A 22743-nucleotide genomic window follows, 5' to 3' on the forward strand; every position below is an offset into this window, starting at 1 on the left:
TCCTCCTCCTCCTCCTCCTCCTTCTTCTTCTCCTCTCTGGCCGCAGCCTCTGCCTTTCCTGCCGCAGCCGCTGCCTCTGCGGCTCCTGCTCCAGCTCCTGCTGCCGTTCGTGCTGCCGTTCGTGCTCCTGCTCCAGCTCCCGCCGCCGCCTGTGCCGCAGCCGTCCCCAGCCGGGGGCGAGGGCTCCTCCGACCGCCGGCGCCGCTGTCAGTGCCGCAGCCCGGGCTGCGACAAGCAAGCCGAGCCGCTCAGCGCCAGAGCCGCGAAGATGGGCAACGCGGCCACCGCCAAGAAGGGCAGCGAGCTGGAGAGCGTGAAGGAGTTCCTGGCCAAGGCCAAGGAAGAATTTCTCAAGAAATGGGAAGCCCCGGCGCAGAACACGGCCCAGCTGGACCACTTCGACCGCATCAAGACCCTGGGCACGGGCTCGTTCGGGCGCGTGATGCTGGTGAAACACAAGGAGACGGGCAACCACTTTGCCATGAAAATCCTGGACAAGCAGAAGGTGGTGAAGCTGAAGCAGATCGAGCACACCCTGAACGAGAAGCGCATCCTGCAGGCTGTCAACTTCCCCTTCCTCGTCCGGCTCGAGTATTCGTTCAAGGACAACACCAACCTGTACATGGTGATGGAGTACGTGCTGGGCGGGGAGATGTTCTCCCACCTGCGGCGCATCGGCCGCTTCAGCGAGCCCCACGCACGCTTCTATGCTGCCCAGATCGTGCTGACCTTCGAGTATCTGCACTCGCTGGACCTCATCTACCGGGACCTGAAGCCCGAGAACCTCCTCATCGACCAGCACGGCTACATCCAGGTGACAGACTTTGGTTTTGCCAAGCGCGTCAAAGGCCGGACCTGGACCCTGTGCGGGACCCCCGAGTACCTGGCCCCCGAGATCATCCTGAGCAAGGGCTACAACAAGGCCGTGGACTGGTGGGCCCTGGGGGTGCTGATCTACGAGATGGCGGCGGGCTACCCCCCCTTCTTCGCTGACCAGCCTATCCAGATATATGAAAAGATCGTTTCCGGCAAGGTTCGCTTCCCCTCTCACTTCAGCTCCGACCTGAAGGACCTGCTTCGCAACCTGCTCCAGGTGGACCTCACCAAGCGCTACGGAAACCTCAAGAACGGAGTCAACGACATCAAGAACCACAAGTGGTTCTCCACCACCGACTGGATCGCCATCTACCAGAGGAAGGTGGAAGCCCCCTTCATCCCGAAGTGCAAAGGCCCCGGCGACACGAGCAACTTCGAAGACTACGAGGAGGAAGACATCCGAGTCTCCATCACCGAGAAGTGCGCCAAGGCGTTCGCTGAGTTCTAGGCGTGGCCCCCTGGGGGTTTCCGTTGGGGGGCGGGGGGGGGGGGTTGGATTGAGCAGCCTGAAGGCCCCAGATTTCCTGGCATATTCTGGTCTCCCTAGGGAGATCAGAAAGCTGAGGTGTTTGTAGGGCACGAGGGAGATTCACATACCAGAGGGCCCCCCTTCCCTCTCCTCCCCTATCCCCACTGCTTTCCCCTGCTGGCTTACCCCAACAGGTAGACCCCGTGGCTGGGTTCCCTCTGCTCTATGCCCAACTCCATGCAAGTTGTAAGTCAGTTTTCCAGCCCAAGCCTTACCATCATCACCAAACCAAGATGCAGCTTTTTTCCACCCCAGCTCCCTACCCTGGGTGGTATAGTTGTCCCACAGGTCAGGCCCTTGCTTTGGGAACTCCTCAAGATTCCATTGGTGCTGGATAGTTAGAGTAGGGGAGCCAGAGGGACCCCAAGTTGGAAACCCTACAATTCCTAAGACTGCTGCAATTCCCTATTCTCCTTCATCCTCTTCCTAACCTCTCCCTATAACCTTAGAAGCTAATCCATGGACAAAAAGACAGGCAGACGTAACCAGTTCCCCCGCAGAGAGAGATCTTGCCTAGGAAGAGGTTTTAGGAAATTCAGTTCGAGCTCCTTTATATTAAAAAAAAAATTTTTTTTTAAATATTATTTAGGTTGTATTTGCCCCTCCCTCCCTCATTCCCTCCCACCATCCCTACCTAGCTGTCTCAAATAGATTTTAATGTGTCTGGATTTGCCTAGGTTGAAGGCCGTGGAGCTTTTCACCTCTGGGATCTCAGCAGATGGTTTGAGCTAGGTCTATGGCCTGTGGAAGGGGATTTTTTGCTGCTGATCTCAGCCAGGAGGGGGTTGTGAAAACAATTGCTAGAGCCCCATTGGGGGTATCCTGCCAAATTGGAAAGAGCCTTGCCTATCCCCACTCCCCAACTCCCAATGATTTCCCTCCCTCAGGACCTTCCCCACTCCCCAGTCTTGCCTCCCTGAGGCTAGGGAGCAAGAAAGAGCGTTTCCCCACCCCCACCCCACCCCACCCAGGCTAACTGGTTTTTGATCCCTGCCAAAGAGGTCTCCCAGAAATTCCTGGGCCACGCCTACAATTTAGCCATTCTTATCTATAGATTTTTTAATCCCCAGACACTGATTTTCCCACTGTCTGGGATCGTCACTCCCCAGAAGCTTGTTGGAGGATATAGCCCACCCTGGGTGGGGAGAGGAGGAGGGAGTGGGGGGAAGGGGGAGCTGGGAGAAAGGGAACAGGAAGTGGCATAGCTCTAAGGTATAGAGCTTCCTTTTGCCCTGGGAATGCCAATTTTATTCACCTGGTGGCCTTGCCACCTTTCCCCATTCCCAGAAGCCCCCTCCATCTGGCTTAACTGACAGTTATCCATCGCTCCTCTCACTAGCCCCCTGTTGAGGCTTCTGAATTATCCTAATTGCTTCCCTTCTCTCTAGCAAATAGCTCTATGGAGAGTAGTCATCTTCTCTCCATCCCCCTTCGCTTGTGTGTCCCTCTCTCAAATTTCCCCCACCCTTGGAGGAGCTCAGAGGCCAGACAGAGGGGTGGGGGAATACCTGAGAGATTCAACCTGTGTGATTCCAAGACATCTGTTTCACGGAAATGACTTCCGCTATAATGGTGTGCTTTGTTGTGAACATTATTTGAAATCCATTACCAATAAAGTTTTGTTTTAAAAAAAAAATCTCATTTACCAGCTGTGGTGTGTGTGTATGTGTGAGGGGTGGGGGTGGGGGGAAGGGAAGAAGGGATAGAGAAAGGGGAACAGAGAGAAGGGAGGGGGAGAGGGAATGAGAGAAATAGAGGGAAGGAGAGGGAGAGGAGAGATAGGAGGGGGAAGGGGAGTGAGAAGAGAGGAGAAAAGGTGAGAAAGAGGAAGAGATAAGGGAGGGGGAGAGAGGGGAGGGGGAGAGAGACAGTGAAAACTGAGAAGGGGAAGGGAAAGAAATAGGAGAAAGGGAATGCAGAAAAAAGAAGGGAGGGGAGAGGAAAAGAGAATGGAGGAAGGGAATGCAGAGAAAAGGGAGGAGGAGAATGCAGAAAAAGGAAGGGAGGGGGAGAGAGAAAGAGAAGGGAGGGAGGGAAGGACAGAATGCGGAGAAAAGAAGGGAGGGGGAGAGAGAGGAGGGAGGGAGGGAATGCAGAAAAAAGGGAGGGGGAGGATGGAGGAGAAGGAGAAGGGAGGAGGAAAGGGAGAGAGAAAGAGAAGGGAGGGAGAAAGGGGATAGAAGGGAGGGGGAGAGGGAGAGAGAAAGGAGAGAGAGAGAAAGGGAAGAGGCAGAGGGAGACAGAGGGGAAGGGAGGAGAGAAAGATGGGAGAGCAGGAGAGAAGAGAGGGGGAGAAGGAGTGAAAGGGAGAAGAGGAGAGAGGAGAGAGGGGAGGGGAAGAGGGAGAGAGAAGAGAGGAGGAGAGGGAGATAGAGGGGAAGGGGAGAGGGGAAGAGAAGGAAAAGGGAAAGCGAAGGGAGAGAGAGAAGGAAGGGAGAGAAGGAGAAAAAAGGGAGGGGAAGGGACAGCTAGGTGGCACAGTAGATAGAGTTCCAGCCCTGGAGTCAGGAGCTCTTGAGTTCAAATCCGGCCTCAGAGACATGATATTTACTAGCTGTGTGACTCTGGGTAAGTCACTTAACCCAGATTGCCTCACTAAAAGTAAAGGGGGGGGGGAGAGGGAATGAGAGGAAGAGGAAGGGGGAGAAGGAGAAAGAGGGAGGGGGAGCAAGGAGAGAGGGAAGGAGGAGCGGGAGAGAAAAGGGAGGGGTGAGAGAGGGGAAGAGGAGAGGGAAAGAGATGGAAGGGAGAGAGAGGAAGGACAAAAAGGAGAAGGGAAGGGAGAGGGAGATGGAAAGAGAAGGGAAGGTAAGAAAGTGACATGGGGAAAGGGTGAGAGAAAGAGAAGGGAGGGAGAGGAAGGAAAAAGAAGGGAGGGGGAAAGGGAGATAGAAGGGAGGGTAAGAGAAAAAAGAAGAGAGGAGGAGAGAATAGAGGTAAATAGAAGATGAGAGTGAAAAAGAGGGAGAGGAGAAGAGAAGGGGGAGAAAGAAATAAGGGGAGAAAGAAATAGGGGAAGAGGAGGAGGAAGGAGATGGGAGGGAGAGGAAGGAGTAGAAAGAGAAAGGGGGGAGAGAGAGGAGGAAAAAGAGAAGGGAAGAGGAGAGAAAGAATGGATGGGAAAAGGAGAGAGAGGGGAGAGGGGAAGGAGAAAGAAGGGAAGGGGAGAGGGAAAGAGAAGGGAGAATCAGACAGAGATTGAAAATGAGAGAGAAGGGGTTATTTCATGCAGCAAGGCCTCAAAGGAGAAAAGAGAAGATTGGATCAAATGCACAAGTGGAAGGGTTGACCTTGGAAAAAAGGAAGGCCCCGCTTTTATCTGAAATAAGAAGGAAGGAAGAGCTGACAGGTAGATGGTTAGAGAGTTTGCTAAGAATGAGGAGAAATCTCTATAGAGATGACCTCAGTTTCCTCAGTGAAGTTGGAAGAGTGAGGGCATCTACTGAGAGGGGCTTGAGAGGAGAAAAGAAGCCGGTAACATGGCAGTTTGGAAGAGTGAGGTGGGCAGCACCTCTTCCATTCATCTTCTTAATGATCATAAAGTGGGTTAGGGTTTTCAAAGAACAGCACATCCATGCTACAGCAGCCCCAGTGCAGTGGGCACTGCATGGGGTATTATAGGTGAGCAAATCGAGGCTCAGAGAGGTTGATACTTGCTCATAATCACACAGCTGGGAAGCTTCTGAGGCAGCAGTCAAATGCGAATTCAACAATCCTGCTGAGAACACACTGGGTGAGTGGCCAGTTAATTTCCATATTCAGGTTTCTCATATACATGAGATTTTTTGTAAAGGAAAAAAATAAAACCCAAATCACTCCTAAAATGAACAGAAGTTGAGGAAATTGAGTGACCGTCAATACCAGTGACAGGCCTAAAGACATACCTGAGCAGTAGCATTGTGGAAAGTGCACTGAGTTGGGAGTCAGAGGGCTTGAGATCCAAATAAGATTTTGACACATCACCTCTGTGACTTTGGGTTAGTCACTTCAGTCTCCTCTTCTGCTAAATGAGGTGGCAGAACTAGGTGCCTTTGAGGTCTTTTCTAGCTCTGACATTCTGTGATCTTATTTTACTATGATGTATGTCAATTATAATGAGGATTAATAAAAGAATGATTGGTCATATTTATATAGTACTTTTATAATGAAGGTAATAAGGCCATGCCACCCCTACCACCCCCACTTCCCTCCATCTGTTGGATTAGGGCCTGTGGCAACTTGTAACATATGTGGAGCTGACCCCATACCCTAGCCTCTTCTTTTGGGGCCCCAAATCAGGCTATTTCTGGTGACTTGTACTCTGGCCCTTGTTAAAGGACATATGCAACCAAAGGCTGTTGCTTGGGCCCTTGGAACTCGTCAAAGAGGGCTGTGTCAGAGATGATTGGCAACTAAGAAGGAAGACCCACTTACTGACACACTTCAGATATAGCACAGCTTTGATTCCAGACCACCACAAGAAAGCGAGTCACATGCATTTTTTGGATTCCCAGTGCATATAAAAGTTATGTTTACACTATGTGTAGTCTATTAAGTGTGCAATAGTATTTTGTCTAAAAAAAAGTACCTACCTTAATTAAACATACTTTATTGCTAAAAATGCTAACCATCATGTGAGCCTTCAGTGCGTCATAATCTTTTTGCTGGTGGAGGGTCTTGTCTCGATGCTGATGGCTGCTGACCTATTGGGGTGGCGATCGCTGAAGGCTGAAGCAGCTGTGCCAATTTCTTAAAATAAGACAACAATGAAGTTTGCTGCATTAGTTGACCTTTCCTCTCGCTCGAACACTTAGGGGCCATTTTAGGGTTATTAATAGGCCTAATTTCAATATTATTGTGTCTTAGGGAATAGGAAGACCTGAGGAGAGGGAGACAGACAGAAGGGCAGGTCAGTGGAGCAGTCAGAACATACACAACAACATTTATCAATTCAGTTCGCTGTCTTACATGGGTGTGATTCGTGGTGCCCCAAAACAATTACAATAGTAACATTTTGCAAAGATCACTGATCCCAGATCACCATAATAGATGTAATAATCATAATGAAAACATTTGAAATGTTGCAAGAATGATCCAAATGTGATGCTGAGAAACAATGTGAGCACATGCTGTTGGAAAAATAGAGCTGATAGACTTGCTTCATGAAGGGTTGCCACAGACCTTCAATTTGCTAAAAGTAAACAAAATGCAATATCTGCAAAGCACAATAAAGCAAAGCGCAATAAAACAAGGTATCGCTGTATTTAGTAGACTTAGCCGAGATAACTTGCAGTCTCATTCTCTCTCCTGTACTCCTTGGAACGTGTCACTTGCAACTCAGGCAGCCTCTACTTCATGAAGTCTTGACGATAAAGGAGGCTGCATGTTCACGGCATGGAGAACATTTGTGTATCTCAATGAGCCTGAGATGGAACTGAAGTCCTTATTTGATCCATCTGCTTTGCATTTCCGAGAATGATGTTTCTGGGATGCATGGAACACAGGCCCCAGTCCAACAGATAGGGGAGGGGGTTTCGTGATTACCTCTATTTCACTTTTTATACATAATCTAACTTGATCCATGTAACAGTTATCAGGTGAGTGCTATCAATTGTTTAAAAACAGATCTTTGATTTCTGGTGAGAAACTCCCTTCACCAATACAGATTGGCAACTCTTATTCTTAAAGATTTCCCTGGAGGTAACCATGGAGTTATATGACTAGCCCAGAGTAACCCAGCTAGACCAGTGTAAGGAGCCCTGGATTTGGAATAAGAAAATCCTGCTAGAAATCACATTTGTCATTTACTATCTATGTGATCATCAGCAAGTCATTTAAACCTCTTGGGGCCTTCATTCCCTCATGTTTCCTTAGTTTCTTATGTGTCCGGTACATAGTAAGTACCTAATATATGCTTGTTTCCTTCCTTTCCTTCATTTCAAAAATGATGGTGCTGGACTAGGTGACTCTGAGGACCCTTCCAACTGGCAATCTATGATTCTGTGATATGCCAACCATCCACTATGTCTCTCTTTTTGGAAATTCTCAAGAGTATTCATCAATTAACTTAACAAACCTTTATTAACCACCTACTATATGCAATCATCTACATGATGACTAAGTTGTTGGATGATATGTCAACAAGCATCTATTTAGTGCTTACTATGTGCCAGGCACTGTGCTAAGTACTAGATAGATAGTAGATAGATAAATATGTACATACCTACATCATTGTTATTCAACTGTGTCTGACTTTTCATGACCCCGTGGACCATATCATGCCAATAATGTCCATGAAGTTTTCTTGACAAAGATACTGGAGTGGTTTGCCATTTCCTGCACCAATGAATTAAGGCAAATAGAGGTTAAGTGACTTGCCCAGGGCCAGCAAGTATCTAAGGCCGGATTTGAACTCAGGTCTTCCTGACTCCAGGCGCAGTGCTCTATCTGCTGAGCCCCTTAGCTGCCTCATACACACATAGGATAGAGATGTTTCTGACCTTGCTTAGGGGATTCCAAAAATCTTTTAGCTCAAAAAGACCCTAGAGATTGTCTGATACAAGACCCTCATTTTATAGGTGATGAAACTGGCCCGCAGACCAAAAGTGGTTTTCTTGAGGTTCTTCAACTCATCTGTAAAACAAGGGCCTTGCCTCATGATGGAAAATGCAATCCACATCCAGAGAAAGAACTATGGAGTTTGAATGCAGATGGAAGCATACTACTTGCTATTTTTTTTTCTTCTGTTGTGTTTTGTTTCCTCTTTCTGGTGGTTCCTCCTATTGGTTCTAATTCTTACTTACAACATCACTAATGTGAAAATATGTTTAATAGGAATGTATATGTATAGTCTATATCAGATTTTGCACTCTCTTGGGGAGGGAGGTGGGGAAGGATGGGGAGAAAAAATTAAAACTCCAAAGATTATGGAAGTGATTGTTGATAAATCAAATTAATTAAAAAAAAAACAAGGGCCTTGGATTAGATGATCTCTAGGTCCTTCTAGCTCTAGATACCATGAATCCCATATAAATAAATAACAGAATCCAGACTAGAAGCAAGGTCTTTTGGCCCCCAGGTAGGCCAAATCAAAAATGGTTTTATTCAGCTATTCATAGTTCAGGACCAGTTGTAGAAAAGGTCATTTAAAATCATAAAAAATAAAAGACTTGGCTTAGATGGTCTCCCAGGTATAACTGTAAGTTGTTAGAACTCTATAGCCTCCTGAAAATGATGATTTATATTGATGGTATTGATTGCCTTGATCATTTCAGGAAATGTCAATATAACTAATGCCAGCCTAATCACTCGTAGCCAGCATTAAGTGGACAGTTTTCAATCATTTTTAGCTTATCAACATCCTTGCAAAATTGCCATAAACCATGTGAGACAGTCTTAGAGGAAATCATTTTAACATTCCCATTGCATAACCTCATTCAATCTCCATTACATGTAGGACAAATATTATTTACGCAATCAAAATGGTACTCCACACAGCATTACCAGGGCACAGAGGAAAGACCACTGAATTTGGAGTTAGAGGGCAACAGTTTGAATCATGGCCCTTCTAGTTACCTTCTGCATGTCTTTGGGTAAATCGCTTCCACTTTCTGGAGCCCATTTTTTTTCCTTTGCAAAATGAGTAGGTTGGCCTCAATCATCCCTAAGGTCCTTTTCTGCTCTTATAAAACCCTTTGTAGAGGAAAGAAAATTCTAGTCATTTACATTGGGTTTCTGCTGTTTTTTTTAAAGGTTTCATCATCTTATTTTAATAATTAATTACACAACAGAAACTAATTGTCTATCCTAGGAGAATGGGTTGCAAAAGAGCTAAATAACTTCTGTGATTCTGCCATCAACACACAATGAAAACCTTCAATCCCACGAGGTCCTGGCTAGCCTTCACACTCTAAGCATTGAAGCAAAGAATGCACATTGGAGTTGTTCAATGCCAATAACACAGCATTGCCTTAAACAAAGATGGATCAAGATCCCCACTTACCAGTAGCATCTCTAATGTATAGCAGATGGACTGGCTGGGACTTATTTCCAGTCACACAATAGAACCTCCATTAAATATGTTCCCAATATTTCCTATTGTAAATTTCTTTCCCATATAGTCCTAAATATGTTTTCTTGAGCATAACAAAACGGGCAACAGGATGAATTGACAGTGATTCTTTCTTATATCTCTGCTCGAAATAATGCTTAGACACCATGAATCAAGAGATTCTTGTAGGAAGTACATTTTATTTAGAGATATGTAGGCTGCTATAGACATGTGGATAATTTAAAAAAAAAATGCAGAATCAGGAAGTGATGTTATTTATTAAAGATAACTGTCTATCACATATTTGGCTTCTCCCAGAATTATGGGCATGGGAATTTGACAGATAAGAACAAATCAACAAATTGCCATACACAGAACCTGCATTCAAGTAGAAATAAAAATGGTGAAATCCATAGAATTCCAATGCTAGAGAAGACTTTGGATGTCATTTAGTTCAGCTCTGACCTGAAGAATGAATGCTTGCCACCATATCCCCATATCATTCAGCCTCTGAACACCTCCAGTCATGGAAAACTCACTATCTAATGAGGCAGCCCATTCTCTAGACTGGTTCCAGAACTCGGAAATCAAGTAATCACTGGAGTAAATTAGAATGGACAAAATCTTCTATGGTGGGCACAAATGAAGTAAACCATCAGTGAAAGAACAGAGCCAGGAAAATGATGTTATCTGATTGATTTAAATTTTTTAGCCTCTCTAGTTCCCAGTGAACTCATCTACTTATCAATTGAGGCAGAATCCAAGAGAAGACAGAAGGAGAAAATCGAGTAAGCAGGAGCTAGCTGGAGGAAGCAGCTATTATAGGGGGCCTGATTTGGCCACTGGGTTTTGCTCTATGTTTCCTGGCAGCAAAGACAATGGGGAAAGAGGATGAACTCAATAGCTTTCATTGTCTAACAAAAGACAGAAAACAGTCATCTGCAAAGAGAAGTGTTGTTCTTGTGAGTTGAGAAATTCACTGCACAACATAGTGGTCAGTGTCTTTCCACCTATGAGGCAAAAACTCAACTCTCTTGGATGATTCAACCATCGACCCCCTACCAAAGGCAGGGTTACTTGACACAACTCACCAGTATTTCAGCCAGAACTGGAGGTAAATTGGTCCAGAAACCTCAGCTTTCTAATGGTCTCAAGTACTAAAGAACAGAACTCGGAGAATCTGGGTGAATGCCACGTTCCGGTCAGTCTTTCTCTGACACTAGAGGTTAGATGTCAAATGTCTAAAATGATCTCTGAACAGATGATCTTGAGCAGATCATTTAGCCTTTTTGACCTCAGTTTACTCATCTACAAAATGGAGATAAGAACACTTGTACAACCTATCTCAAAGGTTTGTTGTCAAATCTGGATCTCAATTCATACTAAAATCCTCTGTAACTAATTGCTTACTATTATATATTACTTACTTTTATATATTATATTACTTTCATATATTTATACTTATATATTTATATACTTTACATATATTACTATTATATATTACTTTTGTATATTGTATTATATTACTTTTATGTACTTACATACTTTTACATATTATATATTACTTACTATTATATATTATATATAGGCTATGTTCAAAGAATGCATGTGGTGGGTTTCTCTGTAGACAGGTTAATTTGTCAGCCAATCATGTTCCGATGAGGTACCACTATGAACCCTAGTGCTGGACCTGAAATCAGGAAGACCTGACTTGAATTCCAGCATCAGATACTTAGCTATGGGATTCACTATCTGTGGTGGGCAAGTCACTTGACCTCTCTTACCCTCAGTTTTCTCATCTATAAAATGAGAGAAATAAAAACATCTACCTCCCCAGGTCATTGTAAGAATCAAATGAGATAACATACAGAAAGTGCTTTGCAAACATTAAATTGCTATATAAATGTTAGCTATTATTTTAATTATTATTATTACCATTATTATTATCATGGAACTCCAGTAAAGAGGTTGGAATCATACAGCAGAAAGATCGATTATGTTAGCACCAGAGGACTTGGATTCTAATCCTGACTCTGCTACTTTACTAGTTGTGTAGCTTTTAATAAGTCACTTTGCCTCTTTGGCCTTCAATTTTCTCATCTGTAAGATGACAACAATAGACTAGATGCCCTCTGAGGTCCCTCCCTGTTGCAGGTCTTGCTTGATCAAAGTCCTGACTATGGAGCTCCTTCTAACAGGCGACATTAACACAAATGAAAACAACTCTGAGGCTCTCAGGGGTGGGGAACCTGCAGCCTCAAGGCCACATGTGGCCCTCTAGGTCCTCAAATATGGCCCTTTGATTGAATCTAAACTGCACAGGACAAATCCATCTATTCTGTTCCCCACCTCCGTATCTACCTCATATCCACCAGCAAAGATAACAAAAGAAAGAGGACAATTGTTGGAGGGGCTGTGGGAAGACAGGCATATCAATGCACAATTGGTAGAGCTGTAAATTGGTCTGGCTATTTTGGAAAAAGTCACTTTGACCAAATACCTTTGACCGATATACCCTCTGACCAAATGATACCACCAATGGTACCAAGGAGATCGAACAGCAGAGGGAAAGGACCCATATGTACAAAAAGTATTTATAGGAGCACTTTTTGAGTAGCAAAGAAATGAAACCAAAGTGCATGCCCATCCATTTAAAAAGGGCTTAACAAACTGCCATGTGTGAATGTGATGGTATATCATTACACTGTGAGAAATCTCTTAATATGAAGAATTTATAGAATCTTGGGAAGACTTACAGAAAATAATGAAGAGCAAAGTATGCAGCCCGAAAATGGCCACAATAGTATAAGGGAAAATGCCACTAAAAGACAGAAGAATTCTGAACAAGACAGAAGTCAAATGTGACTCCAGAGAACTAGTGATGAAGCATACTCCTCACTAATCTGAGAACAGAGATTTTGGTTTCTGGTCTCAAGAGTGCTGGGGCACTACTTGCTCTCTCGTTCTAAAGAAGCCCCTCTCTCTGGACTGACAGGTATGGACCAGGTTTAGTACTGGGGGACATTGGCCCCTAAAGAGTGGGGAGTCAGGCTTTTTCTCAAATTCTCTGTCCCTTAACCCATCCACTCCAGAGCCCCAAGCAGGATGATGTTTAAGTTTTGCTCATATTTAGCATCTCCCCCGAAAGAAGGAGAGAATGGTAATTCATGAACAATGTAGATCAGGCATAGGAAATCTATTTATTTCTTCCACTCAAAATATATTCTTTTTTCCACTCATTTATCTTTGTTTTTTTGTTTTGATTGGCTCATTCTTTTTTTATTAATTTATTTATTTTTAGTTTTCAACATTCATTCTATAAGCTTTTGAGTTTTAAATTTTCTCCCCCTCCCCACCTCCCTCCCCAAGACAGTGTGCAATCTGATATAGGCTCTATACATATATTCCTATTAATTATTAATACATATTAATAATAGGAATTATTAATAATCCCTATTATTATCTTCACATTAGTCATGTTGTAAAGAAGAATTAGAACCAACTGGAGGAACCATGAGAAAGAAGAAACAAAAAACAAAACAGAAGAAAAAAAAACAGCAAATAGTATGCTTTGATCTGCATTCAGACTCCATAGTTCTTTCTCTGGATGTGGATAGCATTTTCCTTAATGAGTCTTTTGGAGATGTCCTAGATCCTTGCATTGCTGCGAAGATCTAAGTCTATCAAAGTTAGTCATCACACAATGTGGCTGTTACTGTGTACAACCTTCTCCTGGTTCTGCTCACTTCACTCAGCATCAGTCCATACAAGTCTTTTCAGGTTTTTCTGAAGTTTGCCTGCTCATCATTTCTTATAGCACAATGGTATTCCATTACATTCATATACAACAACTTGTTCAGCCATTCCCCAATTGATGGGCATCCCCTCAATTTCCAATTCTTTGCCACCCCAGAAAGAGCTGCTATAAATATTTTTGTACATGTGGGTCCTCTTCCCATTTTTATGAACTCTTTGGGATACAGCCCTAGAAATGGTATTGCTGGGTCAAAGGGTATGCACATTTTTATAACCCTTTAGGCATAGTTCCAAATTGCTTTCCAAAATGGTTGGACCATTTCACAACTCCACCAACAATGCATTAGTGTTCCAATTTTCCCGCATCTTCTCCAGCATTTATCATTTTCCTGTTTTGTCATGTTAGCTAATCTGATAGGTGTGAGGTGGTACCTCAGAGTCATTTTGATTCACATTTCTCTAATTAATAGTGATTTAGAGCATTTTTTCATATGACTATAGATAGCTTTAATTTCTTCATCTGAAACTGCCTGTTCATATCTTTTGACCACTTGCCAATTGGGGAATGACTTGTATTCTTATAAATTTGATTTAATTCTCTATATATTTTTATAAATGAGGCCTTTATCAGAGAGACTGGTTGTAAAAAATATTTCCCAGTTTTCTGCTTTCCTCCTAATCTTGGTTGCATTGGTTTTGTTTGTGCAAAAACTTTTCAATTTAATGTAATTAAAATTATCCATTCAAAATATGTTCTTAAAACACAAAAGATTCACAAGTGTGTGCTGACAGACTTAAACGTAGAATAGAAACTTATAACTACTACTATACTCTCCTGTGAGATAGATATTTAAGACATTTAAAGCATGAAGCATTTAGTGGGTCGATTCAATAGACATCTCACCTTCATCTCAACTCTGTATTATCTAAACAGCTCCCCTAAAATCCATGTCAACTGGCAACCCAGGTCAGGGATCGCACGCATTTGTGACTATCTTCTCAAAGAAATGCTACAAAAACTATAAGGGGTATCTCCCTGCCATGGTGAAGCCAGCACTAATTGTACTTGGAGCCAGAAAACACAGCTATATGACATAATTCTGCTACTTATGCAAGCCTCAGTTTCCTCCTCTGTTAAATGGGGATGAAAAGCATACTTGCACTGCCTATGTCACAGGAGCTTGAGAGGGAAGTGCTCCGTAAACTCTGAAGATCAGAGGACCACAGATCTTAGAGCTGGAAAGGTCCTCCTCATCTAGCTAGGCCAACCTCTGCTTTTGACAGATGAAGAAACTGAGGTCAAGGGAAACAAAGTGACTTGCCCAAAGCCACACAGATGGTAAGTATTAGAGGCGGAACTTGAACTCAGGTCCTATGACTCTGAAGTCAGATTAGTTATTTTTGTAATCTACTCTAATTTTCTCACTTGTAAAATGGGAATCATAGAATTCCCCTTAGAGTCACCTTCCTCCTACCCTGTATGTATTGTATATTTAAGTAACCATTCTTATACCTATTTTCTCCCTCCTTAGAATGTAAGATCTTCGAGGGCAGTCACTATTTTTGCTTTTTACTGGTATCTCCAAGGCTTAGCATGGTGCCTGGCCCATAGTAAGCACTTAATGAACACCTGTTGATTGACTGATTGATTAGAGCTGAACGGGGCAGTAGAGTCGATCCAGTGTAACCCTTATAGTTTTCCAATGAGGAAACTGAATCCCAGGGAAGTAGTGACTTACAGCTTGTAAGCTGGACAGCTCACACAGGTGTTTTGACTCCAAATCCAGGGCTCCTTGTACTGGATCACTTGCGCCTTCTACCTCACAGTCTTTTGCCTTTCTTTGTATCCCCAATGCTTATCACAGTGCCTGGAGTATTTGTTGCTGTTTGGTGGTTTCAGTTGTGTCTGACCCTTTATGACCCGATTAGGGGTTTTCTTGGCAAAGATACTGGTGTGGTTTGCCTTTTCCTTCTCTGGCTCATTTTGCAGATGACGAAACTGAGGCAAACAGGGTGAAGTGACTTGCCCAGAGTCACTTAGCTAGTGAGTGTCTGAGGTCAGATTTGAACTCATGAAGATGAGTCTTCCTGACTCCAGGCCCAGCACAGTCTACTATACCACCTAACTGCCTGTAATATAGTAGATACTTAATAAATGCTTACTGCCTGACTATATACATTGCAAAGCATTGTCCAAAAGGAAGCTATTGTTCCACTCATATTCTTAGGGACTCTCTTTCCCCAATTCCCCCACCCCCACCCCCAAGGAGTGCCTCCTAAATTACAATGTAAGCTACTTGAAGGCAGGAACTGGGCTTTGTTTTTTATATTCACCTGCCCAGTGCTTAGCACAGGGCTTGGCACATCAAAAAGCCCTTGGCATATGTTTTTCCTTCATTTTTCTGACCTTTCATTCAGGGCTTTTTATTGTAGACAACATGTATACTTCTGCAGTCTCCTTGGTTTGGCTGAAATCCCAAGGGAGGCCGCATAACCAGAGCAGTCTTTGTATTGAGACAATACAGAATATCAAGTACAGAAGGAGACACGCACGTTTTAATCAAGACACAGTGCTGAGCACAAGCATCGGAAACTGACTTTCATGCCTTGCTTCTATCGTGGTCTAGCTTGAAAGAGAGTTTTTCACAGAAGATGAAACGAGGCTGATACGGAAGGTAACAATCAACGGTCAGAGAACAGAACATTTTGTGATTCTGCTGAGATGTTCTTGTGAAGGTGATGATGATGATAAAAGAAGAAGAAAAATGATATTTATGTGGTTCTTTAAGGTTTACAAAGTACTTTCCATACACCAGATCAGTGGTGTCAAACTCAAACAGGACCGAGGCCACTAGGTTGTATGTAAAGATCCCCGTGGACCCCATGTTGCCTTAATTTTAAAATGCAATATCAGCTCTGATTTATTGTATTTTTATTTACTTTGTTAAATATTTCCCCATAACATCTTACTCGGCTTTGAGATATACTTTAGGAGTGTCCTAGGCCCCATGAGCCCTAACCCTACAGGCATGTTTGACGTATCTGCTTTTGACCCTCCCAACAGCCCTGTGAGAGTTTACAAATGAGGCAAGTGAAATTAATAGAGGTTAAGTGACCTGTCTAGGATCACACAGTCAAGTGTCAAAAGCAAAATTCGAATCTGGGTCATCCTGACTCTAAGTCCAGGCGTCTGTCTACAAGGCCGTGTTGCCCCTTAGGATGAACTTCAGAGACAAGCATCATTAGATCTAGCAAATAAAAAGCAAAAGCAAAAATGATCCTGAGAGATATGGTGACTGGTAGTTAAGAAACATTCAACTCGGTAAGCAATTCACCAGATTTGTTTTTCTTCCTCTATCATGTTATATAATACAGGTTGTTTACCAAAATTATGAATACATCTAAATACTGCATAGTCCAAAATTATATGCTATAGCCTAGGCAAAGAAAGCATCATTTCTGCACTGAAATGGCCCTTATCACATCTCACCAGTACTACTGTAATAGTTTTTTAATCCTTCTCCCTCTCCATTCTCCATGTAGAGGTATCTATATGGTGTTACAATGGATCCAGAGACTGAAAGACCTGAGTTCAAGCCCTGCTTCAGACACTTACTAGCTATGTGACCCTGGGCAAGTCACTAAATCTCTGCTTGCCTCAGTCTCCTTTACTGTAAAATAGGGATAATCATAGCACCTATGTTTTCTTGAAAAACAAAACAAAACAATGTTAACATTCATTTTAAAATAAAATTTCGAGTTCCAAATTTTCTCCCTCCCTCATCCCTAAGACAGTAAGCAATTTGATATAAGTTATATAAGAATAGCACCTATCTTGCAGAGGATCAAATGAGATAATATTTGTAAAGCACTTAGCACAGTGTCTGGCACTTAGAAGTGCTATATACATGCTTATTCCCTTCTTGAATGCCAAGTTAAGAGATTTGGGACTTGATCTCATAGGCCATAGGGAGCCATTGGAAGTGGGATTTACGGATAGTATCTCACTTGATTCTCCCACCATTCTGTGAATATTAGATGTTATTATTTTCCCCATTCTACAGATGGGGAAACCGAGGCTGGGAGATGTGAAGTCACTTACCCAGGATCACACAGTATGGAGGGAGAAGAATCTAGAAATGATATTCTGGCAACAAAGGTAGAGGATGGAACAGAAGGGGGAAAGGTTCTGGAAGCAGGGAGTCGAAATAAGGAAGCTCTGAAATGCTGAAAGCCAACACTAGGCTAATGGTAATGGGGGCAGGGGGGACAATAAAATGCAGGGAGAAAACAGAGAGAGTCAAGGAGTTGACCAGAAACAAAAGAGAGAGACTGTATAGCCAAGCCACTAAAAGTAAAATCAAGTACTTTTGTTACTTCCCAGAACCAATTCCTGGGGGTAGCATCTCAAACAGACCCCAGTGATACCAAATTCTGCAGGGGAATGGAAGTCAAATTGCTTACTGTCTTAGGGATGAGGGAGGGAGAAAATTTGGAACTCGAAATTTTATTTTAAAATGAATGTTAACATTGTTTTGTTTTGTTTTGTTTTTCAAGAAAATATAGGTGCTATGATTATCCCTATTTTACAGTAAAGGAGACTGAGGCAAGCAGAGATTTAGTGACTTGCCCAGGGTCACATAGCTAGTAAGTGTCTGAAGCAGGGCTTGAACTCAGGTCTTTCAGTCTCTGGATCCATTGTAACACCATATAGATACCTCTACATGGAGAATGGAGAGGGAGAAGGATTAAAAAACTATTACAGTAGTACTGGTGAGATGTGATAAGCCCTTGAGCCCAGACCAGGAGCCAGGGCAGAAGCTGCAGGAGGGCTTTAAGGCGGACTTTACTGTCGGTGTGGAGGGGCACAGAAATGTTGCACCAGTGGAGCCCACAAGGTGCCCCTCTGGAATATTTGAAAGCTCACCAGCTATTCTTTTCTGGATGATGTCTCAAAGTGAAAGAGATAAAGCAGACAACAGAATCACTGAGCTGGGAGGGAGGGACTGCTGAGCCCATCTAGGCAGAGCTGTGTCTGAATCAGAATTCCCTTCACGGCCTCCCTGGTAAGGAAGGCCTTGTCCAGCATGACAGAATTTTCTAAACCTAGCATGCTATTATGCCATATGCCGTAGGATCGAGCCACTGTGAATTGTAAGGAAGCTGAGATTCCATCTCGTCTGAACCCATTCAGTTTACGGATGAGGAACCAGAGATTCACAGAGGGAAGTGTCATACGCAGGGTCAAAGATGGAGTAAGTGAGTCGAGATTTGAACCCAGATGGTCTGACTCCAAATCCACCATTTTCCCTGCATCATAGTGACTCCACCAAGGCCTCGGAATCAAAAGACCTGGGTCGGAATACTAACTCTGCCATTTATTGGATGTGTGACCTTGGGCATGTCCTTCTACTTTGCTGAACCTCTCAGTTCCCTCATCTGTAAAATATCGATAAAAATATTTGTCCTCTTCTCCTTCCAGGGTACAAAACATCCAATTTAAGACATTGGGGTCTGATGACCTGAGTTTAAATTCCACATCTGGAACTTACTGACTGGGTGACCTTGAGTAAGTCACCGAACTTGTCTAGGTATCAGATGACTCATTTGCAAAATGAAGGGGTTGGACCAGATGCTTTCTGAGGTCTCCTCCAGCCCTAAAGGTAGGATCCTATGTAGATCTTCAAGGTCCTCTAGTCCAAGGTCATCTAGTCCAACCACCTCATTTTTCAGAGGAAGAAACCGAGTCAGGGAAAAGCGAAGTGAGTTAATCAAGGTCACATAAATAAATAAATAAATAAATAAATAAATAAATAAATAAATGCCAGAGCCAGGATTCAATTCAATTCAATAAACATTTATTAAGTGCCAGGCACGGTACTCAGCGCTGGGATTCAAATTAGGCCCTCTAACTTCCAATCGGAGGCTCTGTACCACAATTGAGACATTATTATGGTCTTGTTAGGAAGTGTTCTTCCATGACCACTGGCACTAAGGCTCCAGGCTCCTTCAGGCAATTAGAGAACCACAGCGGTATTTGTCAAGCATCATTCCCCAACCAGGGTCTTAAGTGCCATTTCCTGGACGATAGCCCTTTAAAGGCTCCTGCAAAGCTAACCATCCTCATTGTCTCTGCCAATGCTGATGAATAGCCAATTGTAAGTAATCCACATTTCCCAACACACATTGGCCCCAGGAGGTGTGGTCTACTGAGGAGAATTGCAAAGAGCTTAGAAGAAACACCAGCTCTTTGATAGGGTAATTCATGCACTAGTGACATTAAGAGGTATCTTCCTGGTTCTCCTTAAAAGCTGCATTCTAGAGATGGAGGGCTATCCAGAGACTGAAGACCTTTAGCATATTAAAACATTATTGACAGGGATGTTCCACAAAGACCATCTAATATGCAAATGGAAATTACAGTTCAGTCTTAACACTGGGGTTGGAAACAATCTAAGTGGCTCAGGGTCAGGGTGTCAGGGTGCTGAAGCTGGAGTTTCAATTCTGGATGGAATCAGAAATGACCTCAAGAAGACGGAACAAAATGAGCAGTCTAGACAGATGCTTCCGCTCAATGTCCTGCCCTCTTTTTCTCCTCTCCCTCCTCCTCCTCCTCCTTCTTTCTCTCTCTGTCTCTCTTTGTCTCCATCTCTGTCTCTCTCTCATCCAGGGCCTTTAGGAAAACTCAAGACACGGTCATTTCCCCAACCAATCACAGATTGATGCCAGTAATGACAAGAATAATACTACACATTGTTCTTATTGTTGGAGGAACAATATTTTCCCCAGGGTCAAAAGAGGAGAATTGTTGACAAAGACACAATTAGGGATCCATGAGTCATATGTATTTTATGTGACAGAGTGTAAGATTTATGCTAGAAAAAGGTAAAATTGCAAATCCTCAGCCCAGAATTCTCTGCATTTTATTTACCCTCCTGGCAACCCTGGGAGAAATTGCAATTCCAAGGATGCATTTGAGGGAGTTGATGGAAAGGGGTGGAGATGGGAGGAGCCATTTGATAGTAGTGTCAGAAGATGAGCCATCTCAACTTCCATCAACTTAAAACTAACCCTTCCAATTTGGCATCTTTTACAGAGGATTTTGGGAGATCTCAAAAAAAAAGGGGGAAAAATCCACAAAAAACCTAAGTCTAGTGCAATGGAAAGAACATCAGGCTAAGTGAGGAGTCAGGAGACATGGGTTCAATTCAACTCAATTCACTTCAACTCAGCAAGCAGTCATTAAACACCTATTATGTGCTAGGCACTGTGCTGGGTACTGGAGACCCAAAGACATAAAGGCAAAATGGCATCTGCCCTAAAGGAGCTCATAATCTATTGGGGATGGGGATGGAGCAATGCAAGCACGATGTATGGGAAAGAGTGCTAGATTTGGAGTCAAAGGTTCTGGGTTAAAAATTCCAGTTCTGCCACTTATTTCTTGTATGATCTTGGATAAGTCACTTTCCATTAGTCAGTTGACAGGCATCTATTAAGTGCTGACTATGTGCCACATACAATGCTAAGTACTGGGGATACAAAGGAAGGCAAAAACCAGTCCTTACCTTGAAGGAGCTTACAATCTAATGGGCCAAAAAGTACTCATCCATAAAAAGAGGGGTTGCATTAGATGGCCTCTAAAGTCTATCTAAGGCCCAGCTAGGTGACGCAGTGGACAGAGCACCAGACCTGGAGTCAGGAAGACCTGAGTTCAAATCCAGCCTCCAACACGTACTAGCTGTGTGACCCTGGGCAAGTCACGTCACCCTTTTTGCCTCAGTTTCCTCATCTGTAGATGAGCTGGAGAAGAAAGTGGCAAACCACTCCAGGATCTTTGCCAAGAAAACCCCAACTGGGGTTATGAAGAGTTAAGACATGACTGAAATGATTAAACAACAACAAAAGACCCTCTGTTTGATCTCTAATCCTATGATTCTATGAGTTACTACATTCAACTTCCCTATTTATATGGATAATTAAAAACACAGTAATTCCAGGAGCACTAAAAAGTCAGGATGAGGACCAGAACAAAGTTTTATTGGTTAAGACATTTGCCCAGTGGTGTTACCTTGGGCCTCAGTTTATTCCTCTATTAAAAAAAGTTAGACTAGATCAGGGGTTCTTAACTTGAGATGTGAGTTTTTTAAAACAAATATTTTGACGATGGCACTTCCATATAATTGACCTTCTTTGTAACCCCATATATTTTATTTGATGTATTTAAAGCCATTCTTCTAAGAAGGGATCCATAGGCTTCATGTGCTTGTCAGAGGGCTCTGGGATGCCAAACAGGTTAAGAAACCCTAGAATGGATAGCATCACTGGTCCATTCCACCAGAACATTTGCTGGTTCTAGGATTCAGTCATAAACTGTAGCAGACTGGGTAACAGGGCCATTGTCTTCTTGGGCTCCTGCTCCAACACCTTGGGCCTCTGGACTTTCCTCCATATTAGCAGCACTTTATAATGTCTCTTCTTTCACATAGCTCCATACCAGGGTGATTTCTTACCTTTTGGAGATGATGCAAAGGACTGTGGGGCAGCAATTGAGGGCAGTTCAGCTTTACTGGAAGGGAGCCAGGATCAGCCCTTATTAAAAATCCTTGTGAGGAGCTGCCCTTGGATGGTGATGTGTTTGTTCTGAAAACTAATCATGCTTTCTTTGCATCAATAAATAACCTGAGGATGGAACACTACTCTTAAAAGAAGTCAAGAGTTCTGTTTTTCAAAGTGAGTGGGAAGTCTATAGAATTCCCATACCTGGGAATTTTTCCTGCTCATAGTCTAATGAGAACTAAACCAAGGGATAGGCAATGTGGAGACAAAGTTTTTTTTTTTCTTTTTTCTTTTTTTCTTTTTTTGTGAGGCAATTGGGGTTAAGTGACTTGCCCAGGGTCACACAGCTAGTAAGTGTCAAGTGTCTGGTCTGAGACTGGATTTGAACTCAGGTCTTCCTGACTCCAGAGCCAGTGCTCTATCCACTGTGCCACCTAGCTGCCCCATGAGACAAAGTTTTAAGCATTAATAGTTAATACAGTTCAAAGCTCAAGTAAAAATTGTTTATTTCATTATTTTAGAGCTCTGTGATTTTATCAGAGTGGGTAGTCCCTCCACTGATGCAGATTGCAGCCCTTCTATAGCTTATTAGACAGTTAACTTGGTGATACACATGCTCTGTCACTGGGACTTGTACTTAAAGCTTTTTGTAGGTTGGGAGGACTTTCTATAGCTTATTTTCACTGGCATAGCCTTTGAGAATATAAAAGCACCTCTGTGCCAGAAGGAGACCTTGAGTGGATGAAAAACTAATTCAATTCACACAAAAAACTCATCCCCTCAAAAGCACATTAGGGTAGGAGGAGAAAAGGAATAGTTATTAATATAGCCATTTGTATAGGTTGTTGTAAAGATCAAATGAGATAATAATTATAAAGCACTTGGCACACTGCCTGGCACAAAGTGCTATGTGTTAGCTATTATTTTTATTATTATCATCATTATTATTATTATTTAGTATCCACTATGTGCCAGGCACTGTGCTAAGCTCTTTTTA

At 43.1% G+C, this 22743-nt stretch overlaps 1 protein-coding gene across 1 annotated transcript; it reads left to right on the forward strand.

Moving 5' to 3' along the window:
- The first annotated feature begins 265 nt into the window (after positions 1–265).
- On the forward strand, positions 266–3034 carry LOC114031997 (cAMP-dependent protein kinase catalytic subunit alpha). Its single transcript, XM_027847201.1, has one exon. The coding sequence runs from the start codon at positions 269–271 to the stop codon at positions 1322–1324; it is 1056 nt and encodes a 351-aa protein (XP_027703002.1). The 5' UTR covers positions 266–268; the 3' UTR covers positions 1325–3034.
- The last annotated feature ends 19709 nt before the right edge of the window (positions 3035–22743 follow it).

Source organism: Vombatus ursinus, unplaced genomic scaffold (assembly GCF_900497805.2).
Source record: "Vombatus ursinus unplaced genomic scaffold, bare-nosed wombat genome assembly UNPS02015358.1, whole genome shotgun sequence".
In the NCBI taxonomy this organism is placed as follows: domain Eukaryota; kingdom Metazoa; phylum Chordata; class Mammalia; order Diprotodontia; family Vombatidae; genus Vombatus; species Vombatus ursinus.

Bases quoted from the DNA above. Each gene is read 5' to 3' on its own strand.
- LOC114031997 (XM_027847201.1), top strand. From the start codon at position 269: ATGGGCAACGCGGCCACCGCCAAGAAGGGCAGCGAGCTGGAGAGCGTG.